The sequence below is a fragment of the Peromyscus eremicus genome, chromosome 7 (assembly GCF_949786415.1).
Source record: "Peromyscus eremicus chromosome 7, PerEre_H2_v1, whole genome shotgun sequence".
NCBI lineage: Eukaryota > Metazoa > Chordata > Mammalia > Rodentia > Cricetidae > Peromyscus > Peromyscus eremicus.
In genome coordinates, this window is record NC_081422.1 from 6,997,494 (window position 1) to 7,017,683 (window position 20,190).

At 42.2% G+C, this 20,190-nt stretch overlaps 1 protein-coding gene across 1 annotated transcript in view; it reads right to left on the reverse strand.

Moving 5' to 3' along the window:
• The window catches only part of Cntn5 (contactin 5), a 476,649-nt gene that overhangs the window by 308,971 nt on the left and 147,488 nt on the right, over positions 1-20,190 (reverse strand). Inside the window, exon 7 of the mRNA XM_059267217.1 lies at positions 15,076-15,279. Within this exon, the coding sequence (XP_059123200.1) occupies positions 15,076-15,279 (204 nt within the window). The remainder of the gene's footprint in view (positions 1-15,075; positions 15,280-20,190) is intronic.

Here is a 20,190-nt window from a genome sequence, read left to right on the forward strand (position 1 = left end):
TCTCATGCTGTCTCTGAGGAAATTAACTCAAGGAAGCTGAAATTTTTCTTGAAGAATGTAGGTGATTATTAAAGGCTTGAGCCAAGATTCCAGTGTCTTTCACAGACACAAAACTAGCCTCAGACAAGTAGGAGGAGGCTTTTGTTATTGTGGGATTTTTCTTTTGCATATTCCATTTTTCCCCACCCACTTTCTTCTGAGGGGCCTCTACATATGCTTTTACCTCCTGGAATGCAGTTCAACTCAGGGCAATCAACAAGCCCTTTGTTTTCCTTCCACTCTTCTTTTAAACACCCTCCCACTTGTGCAAATTTTCCTGATAGTCAAGAAGAGTTCAGATCCTATATCTGTGTCTCCAGAACATAGGATTCCTGGCTATTTTAACTTTTTTTCACATTGCAATATGGCTTTATCAGGACCATCATTTCATTTGTGTTTTCTGCCAGACCACAAGTTTGTTGAAAGTTTACTGGTATGCTATAGTTAATGTCCCAGCATGAAATAAAAGATAAGGTATAGTAGGTTCTTTGTAATTACAATTATTCTAAGTTTAACATCAATGTCAATCAAATATAGACAGTTGCAAGAATCAAGATACCCAGGTTTAAAGAGAAGTGGAAACATGGCCTCCAATGACCCACCAGTGGGATAACAACCAGTGAAGGTTTTCTCTAACTACATACAACACGCATTTTTACACAGGGCCACACTGCTGCATCTCCTCCAGTCATCTTCACACTTCCACCTCGCTTCCTATATCAACAAGTTCTCTTTCTCCCAGAGAATGTTTCAGTAAGAGTTAAAACCATGAGATAAACTAAACATCAGCACACTAAAGGGAAAATTATCGATCTCTAATTCTCTTGACAGAATCTTCCTTGTAAAAACAAAATGCTCATTCTCTGTAATGACTGTTTACTCAGTGGACTTTCAGCTTGAGTGGTGCATTATGTCATAGGGAGGGAAAGGTTTGTGGGCACTCTGCGTTCCACTAAGATTGCCTGAGGGCTCATTTCTGAGTTTACAATCTCTAAATTATCCTTACTATGTTTTCCCTTGCTAGTTTCCTTTCTTTAACTCTGAATTTCAGATTAGCTGAGGCTTCTTGAGACTATGCCTTTCATTTGAACGAAAGCAAAATGGGAAAGCCCCAGGCAGTGAGGAGGCCGCTGTTGAGGAAGCAAGTGCCTATTACCATCTGCACAGGTCACACTGCAAGTTTGTGGTCATCACGGTGGTGGCTGCAGAATATCTCTTCATATCAATGTTCGTTACTTATCAAACCAGCAAGTGATGAAAATATTCATTAAGAATCATATATCCTTCGTTTTTCTTTCATAGTTAATTTTTAAGTATTACATTTTACAAGGAAGCCTACATGTGAAGAAAAAGCATGTCATGATATTAAGCAGACCTTACTAATTATAAAAGAAATTAGACTTTGTATTCCCTTGACAGATATTCTGACAGATAATTAACACACCGAGGAGCAGGCAACCTCACATTCTCTAAAGATGAATCCTGCCATTCCCAAAGATCAGTATAACCCCATTTTCCTTATGTGGGTTACTTCTTACACTTTGCCTTGTTTCACGAGTTTTATAGATTCATGTTTTTTTGCTAAATTTAGAAGAATAGACACTGTAGCTTGTGTTCCAAGGAAATCAGGAAGAAGTGCACACTGAGGGCTTCAGCAGGGTCTTCTGTAAGCATGCCCTGCATGGCTCATGCCAGGTGGACCAGAGAGGGGACAGTGCAGTGGGTAAAATGCTTGCTGCCAAAGGATGTGAATAAAAAAAGAAATAAAAAGAAAGGAAAGACATGACTGCTCCTAGGTATGATGGAGGAGAAAGTTCGACATGTGGGAGAGCATACTCAGAGGCAGGGACATCTGGTAGAGTCCAGAGTGGATATTGTGAGACCAAAATGAGCCATCTTAGAAATAAGACCAAAATGCTTTCACCCTAAAACTAAGGCCTGAAATTTCTCCTTTTAGGTACAGGCCATGAGTTACTAAAACCAGTCAGTTCAGATTCCAGAAACCAGGAAGTGTAAAAGTACAGAGTCACAAGGTAGTCACGAGGTAATGACTGCCTGACTATGGAATGGCCTCTCCCTGGTTTCCAGGGTAACTGGCCACAGAAATGTCCCCACCTGAGGGCAGCTAATGAGAAATAGTGGCAGGTAACCACTCCCCTAGAAGTAAGATTAAGCCATGATTTCTAGAAAGCCCCTAGAAGCGAGCCAATCAGAATTGTACCCATACTAGCACCCCTAAATGATGTAACCTTGTGGTTTTTTTTCTTTAAAAACTGAGCTTGCAAGAGGTGGGCACTTCCTCCAGCCTCCACTGCATTGGATCTGTTGGACGATGTCCCTGCCTAGGCTTGTATTTGGATATCCCGAGTTAAACCTTGCTTTTGCATTCCGGCATGCTTGTCTTCAGTGGTCTCTCTGGGGGTCGCGATCTGGGCACAACAGATATGACCAGGCTTAGCTCAGCTCTGTGGGGAGAGGGGGATGGGAAGGGAAAGGGGACAGAGGAGAACCAGGTGCAGCAGCCAGGAAGCCAAAAGTACATGAGGGTAGGAGTAAGGAAAATGTCTGGATTATATAGGGAAGAATCTCTCGGGGGAGGGCAGCCCAGCTCCTGGGCTGGAGAGTTCAGGGTAGAGGGCAGGGTATGCTGCAATTCCTACCCTGTAACAGGTAGGGACTAAGGGATGCTGGGAGAGCATGGCAATCAGGTTTGCTTTGATATATTAAACAGGCACTTGAGCTGTTTGTCCTGGGTTTGAAACTTAAAGGTATGAAGACCCAAGTACCATTTCATGTTTATAATGCAGGGTAAGGGACACAGGAGAATACTGAGACACTGCTATCCAGCTTGTTGTTGGTTTTTGCTCTTTTTGGAGGCTCGCCACTCAGCTCCCAAATAAATCATAAATGGAGGCTTATTCTTAATTATAAAGAATGCCTGGTTTTAGCTTGGCTTGTTTTTAGCCAGCTTTTCTTAACTTAAATTATCCTTTCTATCTTTTACCTTTTTCCATTTCTGACCTCTGTAATCTTCATTCTTACTCCATGGCTGGCTGTGTAGCTGGGTGACTGGCCCCTGATGTCCTCCTCCTTCTCTGACTATTTCTTCCTCTTTTCCTCTTTCCAGATTTCTCTTTTCATTTATTCTCTCTGCCTGTGAGCCCCGCCTATCCTTTCTCCTTCCTTGCTATTGGCCATTTGGTTCTTTATTAGACCATCAGGTGTGTTAGACAGACACAGTAACACAGCTTCACAGAGTTAAGCAAATGCAATATAAAAAAAAAGCAACACACCTTAAAATAATATTCTACCACACAGCTGGTTCAACAAGTAGGTTAAGTGGGAGATGGTGTCTCAACAAATAAATGAGGTGGAGAGTGATAGAAAAAGACACTTAATATTAACCTTTGCCCTGTACATCTTACCAACAAATGTCTGCAGCTGTAATACACACACATCTACACACCCTCACATATACACAAAACATCAAAAACTAAAGAAAAATTCGATCCCAGAGAAAAATATAGAAATGTCTGCCCCCTCAGTGTGATATTGATCTCAGGCAAGAAAGAGGATGGAATGGATAAGCAGGAGCCTTGAGACACAGTGTTTATCCTGTATCTCTCACTAATTGTCCCTTGCAGGGGTAGGTCTTTTACTTTTTCCCAGCTAACCAGTAAAGTCAAACAGAAAAATGCACTCTGTAGTGAGATAAGAACAGTAAGAAAAAGAGTTGCAGTCTATGAAATTTGTGTGCATTTGTGTGTGTATATGAGTATGTATGTGTCTCTGTGTGTTAGCATATATGTGTGTATATGGGAGTGTGTGTGTATGTGTGTGTGTGTGTGTGTGTGTGTGTGTGTGTGTGTGTGTGTATGGAATGTGGATGTGTGTGTCTGTGTTGGTGTCTGTACACTCACAATACTATTGGGGTTGGGGAAGATGTAAAGTGCTCATCTTAAAGCCATACTGACCTGCCCTTGATCCCCAGAACCTACATAAAAGGCCTGTGTGGTAGCACACGACTGTAGTCCCAGCACTGTGGAGCAGAGTTAGGAAGACGTCTGGGGCTGCCAGGCAGCTGGCCTAGCTGAGTGCTTTCCAGAACTCAATGTGAGAAATCTAGAGATCTCAACTCAAAGATCTAGGGGGACATCTTCTGAGGCTCAGAGCCTTCTGGCCTTCCCAGACACACACATGAGAGCAGCATACACTTCCTCTCCCCCACACAAAATGCTATTTCCTTGTGACTATCAGCAACAAGAGAGTTGTGAAAGTTCCAGAATCAGAAGGATTTCGTCAGCCTTTAGCCTTCCGTTATCTCACTTGTTTCTGGTCTACACCACTAAAGGACAAAGGCTCTGAAATAGGAAGATAAATCAATGAGTTTTAAAATCATTGAATAATGATAGAATATACTAGCCGAAGTCAATTGCCTCCCAGGATGTATGTGTATTTTAAAGAATACAACACTCATTTTAATATATGAGTTGCAGTATTTTTTTTTAAAGAAAATTAGTCTTTTCATTCGGTAGTAAATATATAAATTATCTGACTATGGTAGTCTGGAGAGCAAACTTTCCTAAATGTTACAGATCGTTTTCTGGAAGTACATCTATAGAGTTCACTATACAAGAACTGATTTTAACACAAAATATAAATTCCAATGTTCTTGCAGGGTAGAGGCGTCCTTAAAGCACTCCTATAAATTACTCAATTTTAGGCAATTTAACTGAGACAAAATGTGAGAGTTAATTCTGAGGGAGGAAACTGAAGGAAATGATTTTAAGTGATTCATAGAGTATCTTAAGGTTATTTTTAAACACCTCACTGGGTGTTCAGAGGAGAGTTGGGCACATTGGTTGGCAGAACAGACCAAGACAATGAAAACTGGGAAAAGTGGAAAATCACTGACTTATTCATAGAAAGATTATGCAAACAGAGCACAAGAAGTGCTTCCCTCTGCAGTGGCTCAGCTGGGGGACAGAAGAAAATCAGTGTGCATTCCGAGTGGGATCTACAGGTGCTCCAAATTCCCGAGTTAAGTAAATTTGAAAGTGATTCAAAGGATCAGGTCCCAGAGGGACAGCTAACTGTAGTGACTGTCAGCATGCCAAAGCCCGTGCTGACCTCAGGCTCACTCAGTACCTGTGGCTCCTTTGCTATTCTCACACCAGCTGCCCCACTCTAAAGCTCCCAGCCCAGGGGATTAACTTCACCCTGCTTCTGTTTCCTATACGAACCTGCCATTTTGGCCGTACACTCTCTTAAGTCCTCGACTCACTCACTTCGCTCTCCTTTGATCCCTCTCTGGCCCCTCCCTCTCTGGCCCCTCCTCTTCTCTTCCTCTGTCCTGTCATGACCTGGTTCAGTCTGCAGGTCACGTTTCGTGTACTCATTTCTTTCCTTGCTCCAGACTCTTCCAGATGTTCCTGGCTGTACTCTCCCTCATATCTACAATAAAAATCTTTCCTCAGCCATACCTAGGAGTGGTCATGCCCTGATTTCATTCACAAAGGCAATGAGGCAATTGTACAAATATCATAACCATGAAACAATGACTCTGAAGTCACAGTGACTGAGATAAAATAAAACATCAGTGGTCATCATCTAACCTGACTGAACAAAACTGTTCCCTGTGATGTGCACGATAAATACCTGTTCTCGCTAGAGCTGACCCTAGTGTATGGGGTGGGGCTAGGAGAGGGTGGGGCAAGTGAACCAGCCCTGAGGGTGGGAGAGCAAAGGAGCTGACCCCATCGCCAACCCCCCTCATATTCTCCCTACAGCAATCAGGAGAGTGAGCCCTGCACCTTGCCTGGGCAAAACAGTAGAGCTAGTCCTGGTGATGTGAGTATGGGGGACCTGGATCTGAAGGCCAGAGAGAAGAACTGGCCCTACTCCTTGTTGTAGGCTGCATTGGGTGAGCTAGCCCAGGCAGTGCTGGAGACCTCACCTGGGTAGTGACAATAAGGGAAAGCTAGCGGACTGACTAACCCCACTACCACCCAGGCCCAGAACCAGGGCTAGGAGTTGTCACACCTCAAAAGCCACAGAATCTATGAACTGTTGAAACATGTGAAGTGGATTAACCTACAGATCCAAAACAGCAGGATCTCCATGACACAGGACAACAGGATATCCAAGAGGAGCCCCAGTGAGAGCCCATTACCAGTGGTGTAGCAGAAACCAGAGGCCTCAAGCCAGAGCAATGACTCATAGCAAGGAACACTTGTAAGTAAAGGTGAATGGACTAAAGAGTAACCCGTGTGACCCAGTGGGCCACACTACAGCTTCCATGACAAGAAGATTCCTTTTCTTTGTGTGTGTGTGTATTGCTTTGTCTTGTCCCTTTGTTTTGTTTGGCTTTGGTTTTTCTTTTAAATTTGGTTTTGACTTGGGGAGGAGGGTTGCAAGAGAAGAAGGCAGATGGGAGGGCATGGGGAGATGAGTGCGATCAGAATGCGTGATGTGAAATCCACAGAGAATCAATAAAAGTTAAAAGAAATTCCAGTCTTCTTCAAAGAGTTATAAAATTTATCTGTGTCTGCAGGATTCATCAGGTCTGATTTACTACCTACTTTGTCTTAGGTTTGAGACTTAACCTATCCAAGCCTCAATTTATCCTTCTGAACAAGGGGTTAACATTTATTATCTGTTGTTAATGAACAAAGTCTTCAGGTGAAAATGTGCATAGACAACATGTGTATCTTTCAGGGCAAGCATTTTGTTAACAAGGAGATTATGCACAGAATTAGCTAATTACATAATCCACAAATCACCTCCATTAACTCACTGCCGGGGACAGAAGAGCAAAGGCAATGTGAAGTCAGTGTGTCTGGAGACATGAAATCAGTGTGTCTGGAGATGGGGTGGACTGAGAAGAGGCTCTTGGGCAGCAGAATAGCACCTGGGCATTGTCCGTGCTTCCCTGTGTGGTTCGGATCATTTCCCAACATGATTCAGGATCTGAAATGTAATGTAGCACAAGTGTCCCTAAGAGTGGGGGAAGGTTTGAGAGGATGAGAAAGACATTTTGTTTGGTAGTGGGCAGTCGGATGTGGCAGAGTCTCTGACTTCCAAAGAGTTACACAGAAGACAAAGGCCCGCCCCTCCTCCCCACTTTCTCTTCTCTCCTGTTTTTTTTTTTTTTTTTTCTGTTCCCAACTATCAAATTAGAACATCTCCCCCCCCCTGCTGCTCTTTTCTGAGAACCCTTCTTTTATAGATAGTTCCAAGGATAACTGTCCTGTCTGGGTACACATGTCCCAGCCAGGAAGCCTAGCAATATTGAAGTTCTATGTCAGTCTCCTCAGGAGTCTATGTTCTCACTTGTCTGTTATTAATATTTTATTTATTGTGCTACTGTGTCTCTCAAAACTATATCATTGTGATATGAAGCAAATTAAATGAAAAGAGCAGGAAGTCGCTGGACAGTTTCTAAATGGAATGAGTGTTTATTTGTGCAGATATTTTTGGCAATTAGTCATTCTAGCAAGTCAATTTTTCTTGAGCAGTCTTAAAAGTAATTTAAACTTCTGTCCATGGAGATAAGAATTTTTATCCTCAAAATCAATATATATCATCTTATTAACTCTCAACATGTCCCAGAAACTTTGAAGAATTATCTATTAAGTGCTTACAAGTAAGATAAATTTACCAAATATATACGTAGCTTAGGCCCTTTCCCTCGTTTTCTACATGAAAACTAATCATTATAATTTAAGAAATAAATTTCTATACACTGTGAATCTTTTATAATGGTTACAATAATTGTGAATAAACACATAAGCCTTTTAAAGATAGAATCTCTCTTTGTCTGTCTCTTTAGTAAAAGCTGGCAGAGAACTTACTAGATAACACAAGCTGTCCCTGTACTCACGGCAGCTGCTCCGCCTCAGCCCTCCAGTGCTGGGATTCCATGTGTGTGTGAAACATCTGGCTTTAGGCCCTCCTTAGCCCTGAAAGTGTGAGACACGTGACCCCATGGTGAACATGTCAGGTGTTCTGCCTTGCTTTTCCGTGTTCAGATCTCTTGAGAGACAGCACCTTCCATCTCCACCGCACCCCCTTCCTATTCCTATCAGGCACTCAGTGTTTTCCCAAAATGAGCCGAGAACCTCTTAAGCAAAAGTTTCAGCATTTTCTCAGCTTTCCTTATCCTCAGCCTTGTGGCAGGCTACATTCAAAGCAGGAAGTATTTCTTGACTTGCTAGGCAGCATGTTCTAAATGGTCACATCTGCATCTTTCACTGTCTCGTCTACGTGTCCTTCTAAATTGATCTTTCTACTCCCCCATCCAACTGTGTATGTTGCTTGGGATCCTCTCATGTTTTTATCATACAAGTACAAGAGTCTGTTGGCTGTGTGAGGTCCACATCTGCAAAATCATTCCCGTCTCCCCCTTCTTTCTACTACATACATCACCATTTCACCCCATACCCTGATCACAGGCCTCCACATTATCCCTATCCAAACTCATTCTCAAAAGTATTGCCGCATTAAATAAAGCACACAAGAGAAACCACAGACAGGATACTAGGCAAGTAGCTATACACTCCTCTTCTACCAACCCAACAAGAAAGTGCATTCAGGAGAAGCTATTAGGGTCAGATATTCCATCAGGCACTGAGAGTAAAATTATTTTTTATTTAATTATTTTTATTATGTTTTCTTCTTTTTTAATCTTTATCTTATTTTTATTATTTCTTTGTTAGTTTTCCTTTGGGAACACTACAAGGGTGATGGGTAGAAGCAGCAGAGGAACCGGGATTGGAGTGCATAATGTGAAATTCCCAAAGAATCAAAAAAAAATTTTTTTTTTAAAAAAGGAAAAGTAAAGAAAAATTAACTCTGTTGCTTTTGCAGAGGACCAGGATTCAGTTCCCAGCACCCACATGGCAGCTAATAACCCTCTAACTCAAGTTCCATGGTATCTAATACCCTCTTCGGGCTTCTGTGGACCATGCATGCATGTGGTGTACAGACATACATGCAGTCATAACAACAATACATATAATATTAAAATAAATCTTTTAAAAATAGCAAACAACTATAATAAAAATAAAACAAAATGAAATTTCAGATTCTTGTATCTGTTCTCTTTCCTGCCTTACTCTACTTAGATTCCTTACTTATACAATAGAAAACTTCGAAGAACTCAAGCCATAATTCCAAGTTGAGTGTATAATCTCTCTCTCTCTCTCTCTCTCTCTCTCTCTCTCTCTCTCTCTATATATATATATATATATATATATATATATATATATAAAATCTTTAAGAAATGGAACATGGAACTAAGGAAGGGGATTGAAGATGCATTTGTTGAATAGTGTTGCAGATGAATTCTGGAATCCCTTCCCATTCTCTTCACACAAAGAATTTGTGTAAGTAAGTGGAACTAAAATTTGCCACATGAATGGTGGGCCCATACTAAGCAACCTCATGTCTTGATATTTGTGTATTTGTTGTGTGGGATCTCTACCCTCACTTCAATCTAAGCTCCTCACTAGTGGTGACTCCAACACACCTCACTGGACAACCAATTGTACCAGTGAACAAATGGAGGCATCTATACCAACTTTTAGTTTCTAAAACACAGGGAGTTTTAAATGAACTTCTAAGTTAACAATTGTGATTAAAATTGACAGAAGGTATCAGGTGATTACAAAATTAATAGCAAGAATATGCAAAAATTGATGCAAATTATTATAAGAAATTATTTTAATTCAAAGGCTCGTTGTCACTATTTGATTGTTCTTTACTATTTGATAACTGAAAGGCATTTTCCCAGAAGTAGATAGCCCTGAATGTTTGCCCTCATGGTGTCAAACACTAAACGCATACACTGAAAGTAAAAATAGAAGAAGATCCCGGGTAAGTCCACCGATAAAGTACTGTCAGCTGACATTCCCACCGGGTTTCTACCTCTCAGTGCAGAGGCAGGAGGCAGGCATTCAAACTTTTTGGTGCAGAGGCAGCATGTATATTTGCTATTTTTTGCAAGCTTGGCAAACACCTCGGTGGGGGATTGAATATAAAAATTATATTTAATCTACTGTGACCATAGAGTTAGCTATAAAAGTCATTTTGAGAATATTGAAATTTTACACTTTTCTGAAAAAAGTTTTCTGAAAATAATAAAGGATGCATGAATAGGTAGAAGTTTTTTCTTTCAAGTGCAAGTAAAATTTTGCTTAAACTGTTTGGTAGAAAACACATTGTGATAGCTTGAGTATGTTCTAAAGCAAACTCTGAAATGATATTTACTTGTTGGTATTATATCTGAATTCATTCCCAGAGGGCAGCAGTAAGAGGAGGGTGATGGTGCAGGATGAACAGTGAAAAGTGATACTGCATTCTAGAGACCAGGACTTCTATAGGAAAGCCAGGACTGGCCCCAGGTAACCAGAACTGTGAAGGGTGAACTCCATATGATCATGCTAATGGCTTCCCGGAATGGTGGCCTTGGAGGGGGCATCATTGTATTTCCCTAGTTCCCTCTCATTTCCTAGGAGCAACTGCAGGCAGTGGACACTGTTGCCCTTCTGGATTGCCCTGAAGTTGCAAGCTCAGGAAACTGATCAAAGCTATCATGTCCTTTTTATGGTGACATTTGTTGGAGTATAAAAAGCCTGCCCAAAGCAACATGAGCCTGCACACAACAGGCATAGGCAGTATAGAAAATAATGAGTGCTGATCAATTTTATCACTCTGAGATCTTGTGCATTTATCCATAGAAAGGAACTCAATTTAAAAACTCAGATATCCCTAGTGACACTCCATTGGAGAGAACAGATTTATCTCTTGGGCCAATAGCTTCTTGGTTAAAGGTGGGAACCCATGGACACTTCTCCCTCCTGCTGCTGGGATCCAACCTGGCTCGGAGCTGTGCAGGTCTTGAGTTCACTGCCACAGTCGCTGTGAGTTCACATACATGTCTGTCAGTGTTGTCCTTGCTATTCAGCCTCTCTGAGGAACAGAGCTCCACCTCAACCTTTGAATCTTGAGTTCTTCAGAGGGACAGAGATTTAGTTAATTTCCTTTTGTAGCTTTAAAAGAGTTGATGCTTGAGGGAACAACATTTCCTCAGGCTGTGGCTTTTGTGGCCTAACCTCTGTTGGTAGAAGTGGCATTGCAGTTGCTGATTTGGACAACAATGGCTTAAAAGGCAGCAACCGTTTAAAAAAAGGACAACATGACAGTCTGGTTTATGTTGAAGACACTGTTTTCTTGGTGTCCTCCAATCTCTCTGGCTCTTACAGTCTTTCTGCCTCATCTTCCACAGCATTCCCTGAGTCTTGGAGGATTTGATGGAGACATTTCATTTAATACTGATTGCTCCAAAGGCCTCTGGCCTCAGGTGTACCATCAACACTGGACCCTCATGGAAACTCCCAGGACATCCCACTGTTACCCTGAGTCATGCAGCCATGAAGCCATGGCTCTTTAGGACCAGTCCGTTTGTACATTCTAGCATGTCATAGATGGGGTATATGTTGAGGTGTGTCAGCTCAAAGCCCTGGGTGTATACCTGGGTGGCTGCTGAGTTGGTCAGTCCCAGCTGCTGGGACCACTTCCTCAGGTGAGGGGCAGGGCCAACTTTCCTGTGCTGGGGACATCTAGGTCCATTATCCCAGGGCTGGCTAGGAACAGGGTCAGCTCTCTTGGGGTGGGGGCTCTCCCTGGACCAGTGAGAGGCAGGACCAGCTCAGAGAGGCCTTGTACTTCAACTCATGGTTCAACACATGGTTCAACACATGGATCATATGGTCCCCTGTGGTATATGGGCAATGGACATCAACACAGACCCCAGCTGCATCACGACCATGGACCCAGACATGGCCAGCAGCAGCAGCTTGGGGCTGGATGTCACCATGGCCCCAAGTGCCAATGTATGTCTCATATCAGCATGGGCCCAGTAACAGTGTGGTCCCCAGACTCCAACATGGTCTCAGGTGGCAGTAAAGATCCTAAGCAATCGAATGGCCCCTGATGGCAACAGGAGTCACAGTCCTTAACACGGACCCTGACTGCGGTAGGGCCACAGACCCAGATGTGGACCCTTCCACAGCTCAGGCCTAGATGCTTACATATCCCTGGGTAGCATTGCATGGCCCTGACAGCAGCATGATCCTTGGGCACCAACATGGCCTCAGGTGTTGGCCTAGACCCCAGGCATCTATACTGCCTATGATGGTAATCTGAGCCATCAAACCGACTTTGATGCCAACCTTTGCTGTGGAGGAGCCATGGAGCCAGACAGACATGGCCCTCAACAGCAGCCCAGCCTGGGAATCTCCAAGGCCACTCAGGTCCGCAAGGCTCTGGCAACTGCACATCCCATGGACCTCAACATGGTCACAGGTGGTAATCAGGAAGCTGGGTATCCTTGTGGCCTTTGGTGGTGCGGGGCGGGGTGGGGTAGGGTGGAGCATGAACATCAACATAGACCCCACCTGCACTAGGACCACGAACCCAGACATGATCCTCAGCAGCCTCAAGGACGCAGAGGCCATCATGGTCTGTGGTGACTGTGCAGGCCTTTAAGATTGGGATTGCCCTGGCTTAAAGGTTTCCCTCAGGGAACAACGTGGCACCAGGTGGTGGCCTAGACCTCGAGTGCATCCACATGGCCTTCAATGTTACTCGAATAATTGGATATTAGCATAAAGCCTGGCTGCAGTAGAGCCACAGACCCAAACAGGGTTCTAGGCTATAGCTTGGGCTTGGATACCACCATGGCTCTGTGGTGGATACCACTGTGGCAGCACAGTCTACCCTTATCTGTATGGGGTGGCAGCATGACTCTTGGTCACCAATATGGCCTCAGATATCAGCCCATATCTTAGGGATCTGCACAGCCTTCAGTGGTTGCAGAAGTCACTGACATGGATACAGGCCCTGGCTACATAGGGATAGGGACCCAGACCAGTCCCCAACAGCATACTCTGGCCAGAGGTGGCAGTGTAGTACACTCAGGTTGGCATCATCCTGGCTTCAAAATGGCCCCCAGACCCCAACATGACCCCAGGTGCCAGACTCCAGGAACACACCTGATCCTTGATGGCAACAGGCACCTGGGATATCAACACAGACTCTGGCTGTGGTAGGGCCAGAGAAGCAGACATGGTCCTCAGTTGCAGCTCAAGCCAAGACCTCTCCATGGCCCTGGGTGGTAGCCCGGGCCACTCAGATCAGTATGACCCCTGTGGAGGCATGGTCTTTGGTCACAAATGTGGCCATGTGGCAGCCCAAATCCTTGGCATCATCATGGCTTTTGGTAGTAACAGGAGCCGTGGACACCAACACAGAGCACAACTACAGGCAGGGCCATGGACCCAGACATGGTCCTTGGCAGCAGCCCATGACTGGACACCACCATGACCCCAGATGGCAAGCAGGACTCCCACATTAGTTGGTTTCTCACCACCTTCACCTCTACAGATCTATGTCTCTCCCCAGGACATGAACCTCCCTTCCTCTATCTTCCTTCCATACCCCTCCACACATTTGCCCATCATAATGGCACCCAACTGCCTGGGACCTCAAGGGAGGCCTTAACCTCTTCCACTCAGGGAAAACTCCCCTGGTCAGCATATATGAGTCTATCTCTGCCACTAAAGGTATACTTTTTATGTTATGCCAATGTCTGACCCCTGTGGAGGCATGGCCTTTGGTCACAAATGTGGCCATGTGGCAGCCCAAATCCTTGGCATCATCATGTGACGTATTTCCTCCAACAAGGCCACGTGTATTCTAACAAGGCCACACCTCCTTAGCTTTGTAATCTTTCCAAACAGTTTCACTCCCTGGTGACCAAGCATTCAAATACATGATCCTATGGGGGCCGTTATCATTCAAATCACCACAAACAGTATATATTTTAAGAAACAATTTTAAAAGCTGGGCATGGGTGTACATACTGTCAAGGTGGGTGGAGGGAAGGGGACAGTAGTTTACAGCTATGTCTCATGGGGAAAAAGCATATAGAAGAACTAGAAAAGTGTTGAAATATACTATTTTAATACTTCAAAATCAATCAGAATTCTCATTCTCAAGTTCACTTCTTAATAATGTCTTCATAGGTAATTTTTTTGCACAGCAGAGCAATCTGCTATCATATATCACCTATAATGGAGGACTTGACTGTGTTAATGCAATGCCTCACTGTAAATGTCTATAAATACAAATGAGGTGTTTAAATGTGAAGATCCTGTGGATAGATGGCAATTCCTATAATTATAGCATCATTACACCTGCCTGCAGTGCACGGAATAGTTAAAGTTACAACTGTTCCTATTATTGGAAAAGTAATAACACTTATAATTGTACAATGAAGTATTAAAAGCTTAATACTCAATTTGAAGGCAGATGAACTACAAATGCAGTGAAAACTGAACCCATAAAATTCATACAGTTAATACACATATGCTATAGACAGACACTACAGAGTAAGAAAAGATCTGTGGAGTCCACATGGCTCTCCTTTCCAGATGTTCACATTCTAATTTTTGAGTAGCACTATGATAATTATTTATCATCCATGAATCATCACCATTATGTGTGTGTGTGTGTGTGTGTGTGTGTGTGTGTGTGTGTGTGTGTAAGCCAGAAGTTGACATTAAGTATCTTCCTCAATCACTCTCTACCTATTTTTAGAGGCAGTCTTGGCTGCATCTAGCTCACTAGTTTGGCTTGGTTGGCTAGCATGCTCCAGAGATCCTCTTGCTTCTGTTTCCCCATTCTGGAATTATAGGCATGCTGTGTCTGACTGTATATATAAGTACTTGGGATTTGAACCTAGGTCCTGAAGTGTGCAAACATTTTACCTACTGAGATATCTCCCTATTACTCACATCAACATTTTTAGTCTGAAGCATGCATAAACTCAGATTAAAGGAATGAAATTATAAATAAGGTAGATGCCTTTTAGTTTATTTGTGTGAGGTCAATTGCTTAGAAAACCAGTAATATTACATTGTTGCTTTTTACATATGAAATGTTGATCATTTAAATCTGTGCCAGTTAACTCACCATCATTTCGCAGAGTGAGCGGTGTAGGAGGACTGAGCACTCGAGCATTCGTCACGGCGTTTTTCACCAGACAAATATAGCTGCCAACATCTGATGTTTGCACTTTAGAAATATAAAGGTTGCCTGTCTCTTGGGATATGAACCGCCGGCTGTCCTCCGCCACAAAGGAGGGGAACTCGTTAAAGACCCAGCTATAGATGAGCTCTGAAAACACACAGAATTCAGTTGTTGAATAATACAGATCACTTAACTACAGACAAAGTTCAAACTATGAGGGCTTTACTAACCATTCTTTGGATCCAAGCCCACACATATTTGATTCATAAATAATTTAATATATTATATTAAAAGCATAGTTGTGGTTTATAGCTGTGGAAAGATGTCACATAATTCTCAGAGATGCTCTGCATTTATTCATTTTACCTTTAGTTCTGAAGAGTATTAAATAGGTGCTTGATATTCAGCATTGTGTTAACATGAAAGTTGAAAATTGAAGAGATAATTCATTGTTCTTCTACATCAACTTAATGGGTTATCAAAACCTATGAAAGAGTATAAAAAGATGGCAGAACAGACTGTAAGGAAAATATGGGAGATGTGTACTTAGTCCTGTTGGTCCATACGGACTTCCTGATTTAGGAGCTAGCTAGACTTTAGTTATTACTGGTTTGTTTATCAAATATTGGTTGTGGATTACCTTAGACCAGAAATCATTCCAAAGAGAAAAGGAAAATGTCACGATTTCATTGAGCTATCCATCTGATGGGGGAGAAACCAAGACTATAAGGACAACAGAGCAAAGGTTAATGAATGGGATGAAAAATGACAGAGAAAGGAAGAAGAAAACTAAAGCATCTTTGCTGTGGATATCTCTCTGTATAAATAAAACACTGACTGGCCAGTAGCCAGACAGGAAGTATAGGTGGGACTAGCAGAGAAGAGAGAGGAAAAGGGGAGGAAGGCAGAGAGAAGGAGACACCAGCTGCCCTTCAGGAAGCATCATGTAGAGGTGACAGGTAAAGCCATGGAACATGTGGCAACATAGAGATTAACAGAAATGAGCTTAGTATAAGCGTAAGAGCTAGACAATGGTAGGCCTGAGCTAATGGCCAAGTAGTTTAAATAATATAAGAATCAGTGTGTTTATTTTGTAAGTGGGCTCTGGGACTGGCGGGGCTTGGTGGGAGCTAGGAAGCAATTCTCCGGCTACAAATGGTGCCCAATGTGGGGCAAGAGTTTCCACCTAAAACCTGAGTAAAAAGATTCTAAAACAGAGCTAAAAACGGTTCCTAGTTGTCTCTTTCAAGTTAGCAGCAGCCTGTGTGTTTGAGCTACTATCTACTATGGCGGGTTCCTGGCGTGCATCCAGTATGGCGGGAATGAGGCCTCTGCAAGTGGCACATTAAGCTACGTGGTGGATTTAGCCTTTGCTAGTACAAAACAAAAAGAGGTTTCTGGGCTACACGCTGCTTTGATAGAAACATAGACCCACTATTTCTGAGAGTTGATGGCTCCCAGAGCTGGCAGAAAATGTACCACCTTCATGTTGGGAAGCTAAAGTGGGCAGAGCCAGCAGCCATAGTGCCATTTCAGTCTTAGACTGCTGCAGTTTAAAACAATAAGTTCAAGGTAATATAAAAAATAAGCCACGTAAAGATGGCTACCACACAGAGAATCTCGATTATGTTCTCTTTGATATTCGTAACTGAAGGAAAACATTTGATTACAAAAGCTGTTGAGTTATGCCAAAATGTATATTTTAAAGGTACCTTGACTTCAAAATTTGGATGTAAGGATATGTTGCTTTGGAAAAGAGGCTCTGCTTTTGTTTCCACAGGAAGCCAGAGGCTATGGATTTGTTCTAGATTAAGATACATCAGGTTTGACCAACCAAGACCCCCTGAAAGGTCTCCGATGACACCATGGCCCAGGTGTTCCAACATCCAGAACCATTTCAAAACAACTGGCTCAGATGATACACCCTCACGGATTACTCCATAATCCTAAAATTTTCTTTGTGTCCCCATAAAATATAGCACCCCCTTCCAGCAGGAAGTAGTAAGAAAAGCTATGTCCAAATTCCCAAATATACCAAGCTGGCTTTGGAGATAGAATTGGCTCACTCCTTCTCTAAACCCAGGCATATTGCTTAAAAAAAAATGGTTAAGAGATTCTTATGTCCCAAATCAGAAGAGCCCTCTGGTGTGGGACAGAGAAAAACCAATATTTTTATTTAAAACAGGTTGATTATAAATACAATCTCTTTCTAAAGAAGAAAAGGGGATAGTTTAGATATGATAAGATGAAAGGGTAGATTAAGGAACCTACTTTTAAAGAGCAACAACTTGTTTGAAATGTTTTAAATTGGTATAGATTTTAGTTTATTGATAGAAGTTTAAACTTAATTTTGTTATACTGTATATATATATATATATATATATATATATATATATATATATATATGTACTCTCATTTGAGGTATTGTGTTTATGTAACTCATTTGGATTGTAATGGATCAATTAGTTTTCTATGATAGTCAAACTTATAGTCATGTTAAGTTTTCTAGGTATACATAGATATATTTCAGATAGACAGGTAATCTTCTAACACTTCAAAGATCTACAGAATATGACATTTAAAATATGTTTAAAAAATTTAGACTTCCTGGACAGTGAGACATGTCTGCTCCTGGTAGCAATGATTTACTTCAAAAAGAAGGATGGGCATCGAAGACACTCCATATGGAGTTTATCTTCACCTTGGCAAAAATAGCCATTTGGGCAAGAAACTGTTCTTGCCTGGACTGCTTGATCGACTGGACATGCAAGACCCATAGAAAGGTGACCACTGAACTTTGCTTGGCAAAGTGGTCCTTCAGGTTCCTGCTTCACAGAGGAAACTGCCAGACATTCTATAGGACACACACACACACACACACACACACACACACACACACACACACACACAAAATGACTGAGAGACTCTAGCCCTGTGGGCTAAAGACAGATGCCGCAACTTTATAAGAGAACTTTGGATGACTGTCCAGGCTGCCAGCTGCCTCTGTCTACCCTACAAGACTCCTGAAAGTTGCTTGCATCCTTCTCCCATTTCTCAGGTAATGTTATATCCTTCTGAAGTCTTTGATGTAGTTGAAGACTAGTTATAATTTTCTTTAGTTACGATAAAAGATAAGTTAGATATGAAACCTTAGACTCACAAATATAAGATAGATAGGATATCTTCTTTAATTTTGCCAAATACAAATAGACTAGTTATTATAAATAGACTAGATATTATAACTGTAATTCTTGCTAGATAACTGTTTTGTCATATATAATTTTACTATATGAAAGTTAAAACCTTCCTTTTAAAAATAAAGGAAAAGGGGAAGTGCTGTGGATATCGCTCTGTATAAATAAAACACTGACTGGCCAGTAGCCAGACAGGAAGTATAGGCAGGACTAGCAGAGAAGAGAGAGGAAAAGGGGAGGAAGGCAGAGAGAAGGAGACACCAGCTGCCCTTCAGGGAGTATCATGTAGAGGCGACAGGTAAAGCCACGGAATACGTGGCAACATAGAGATTAACAGAAATGGGCTTAGTATAAGCGTAAGAGCTAGACAATGGTAGGCCTGAGCTAATGGCCGAGCAGTTTAAATAACATAAGAATCGGGGTGTTTATTTTATAAGTGGGCTCCAGGACTGGCGGGGTTTGGTGGGAGCTGGAGAGAAGCTACACATCTTCACAGAGCTGGCGAGCGGTCGGACTGAAGAAGAACCTGAGGACTGTATTTATAGTCTCTTCAGCTCTGGAGTGAATAGTGGGAAAATGGTGCAAATCAATGACTAGGAGAGCAAAGAGGAGGAATGAAATCACAAGCACAGGAAGCTGGTTGTGAGTAGTTACAAGTGACATTGCTTCTGAGTGACAGTGATGCCAGTGAGGAGCCATAGGCTCTTGATTGTGTTGAGAGGATGGCAGAAGAGCGTTGAGGCAGAGACACTTTCAGCAGGCAAGAGCACTTGCTGCTCTTGTAGTGACCCAAGTGGGTTACTAGTATACAGCCCTGCTGTAACTCAGGCTCCAGGGGATCTGACACTCTCCTCTGGCTTCTTCTGGGGACCTACTTTCATGTGTACACACACACACACACACACACACACACACACACACACACACACACACAGAGAGTTTACATATAAATAAACATAAATTTAAAATTGATCATGATAAACAGGAAGAGGCAAAAATTAAGGATTTGGATTTAAGTAACTGAGCAGTGTAGGAGAGAAGATACATTTATCTCTGGATAGCACAATGATAAAAAATGAAGTTCTTTGGAGATGTGAGCACAGTGAAACTATGACTCCTTAAACTGATATAATGTCAGTTATGCAATTCAGACCCAATAAGGAAGGCTTTTAAATTTGAAGACAGGGCAATTGAAATCTCAGTTGGTTTCAAACTCACCTGTTATAACTGGAAGAACAGATCCCACATTCTCCTTCTTGCAGAGTTACTTTTTTGAGAAGGCAAATTAACTAAAGCTTTAAAATACACAACATGTTATTATAATCTACCTTTAGAGTTAGGAAGATTCACTTTATATTGTATTTTTCTTTATTCCTCTCAATCACCCTGTGTTCTCTCTTTATCCTACCACGGATTGTTAAAAGTCAGTTCCCATCTCTTCTACATACTTCAAAATGGGGAACCTGGCCTTGAGCCAACATTTCCAGATGCTCAAGCAGATTTGAAAAATACTGTGAGGGACAAAACCCCAAACAGACATCTGTCATCACTAAATAAATTTCCCAAGACTGGAATTTGGTTGTATCTAACTGAGTTATTGTCCAAAGGGGCCCTATAGGAACCCCCACTTCCTCTCCCTGACACCAAATAACCCAGGCTATCATCAAGGCTATTATTGGTTGCACTCCATAAATTGATAGTAAGGCCCTATTGCAGAAGACAACAACTGCATAAGTCAGTGAACATGGAGAAATCAAGCTGGTGCTTACCTAGAGCCTTTACCCCCTACTGGTTAGTGTTCATGGTACTAGAAGGTAATTTGTATACTACCAGAGGAGAAAGATTAGTATGTACCAACGCAGCT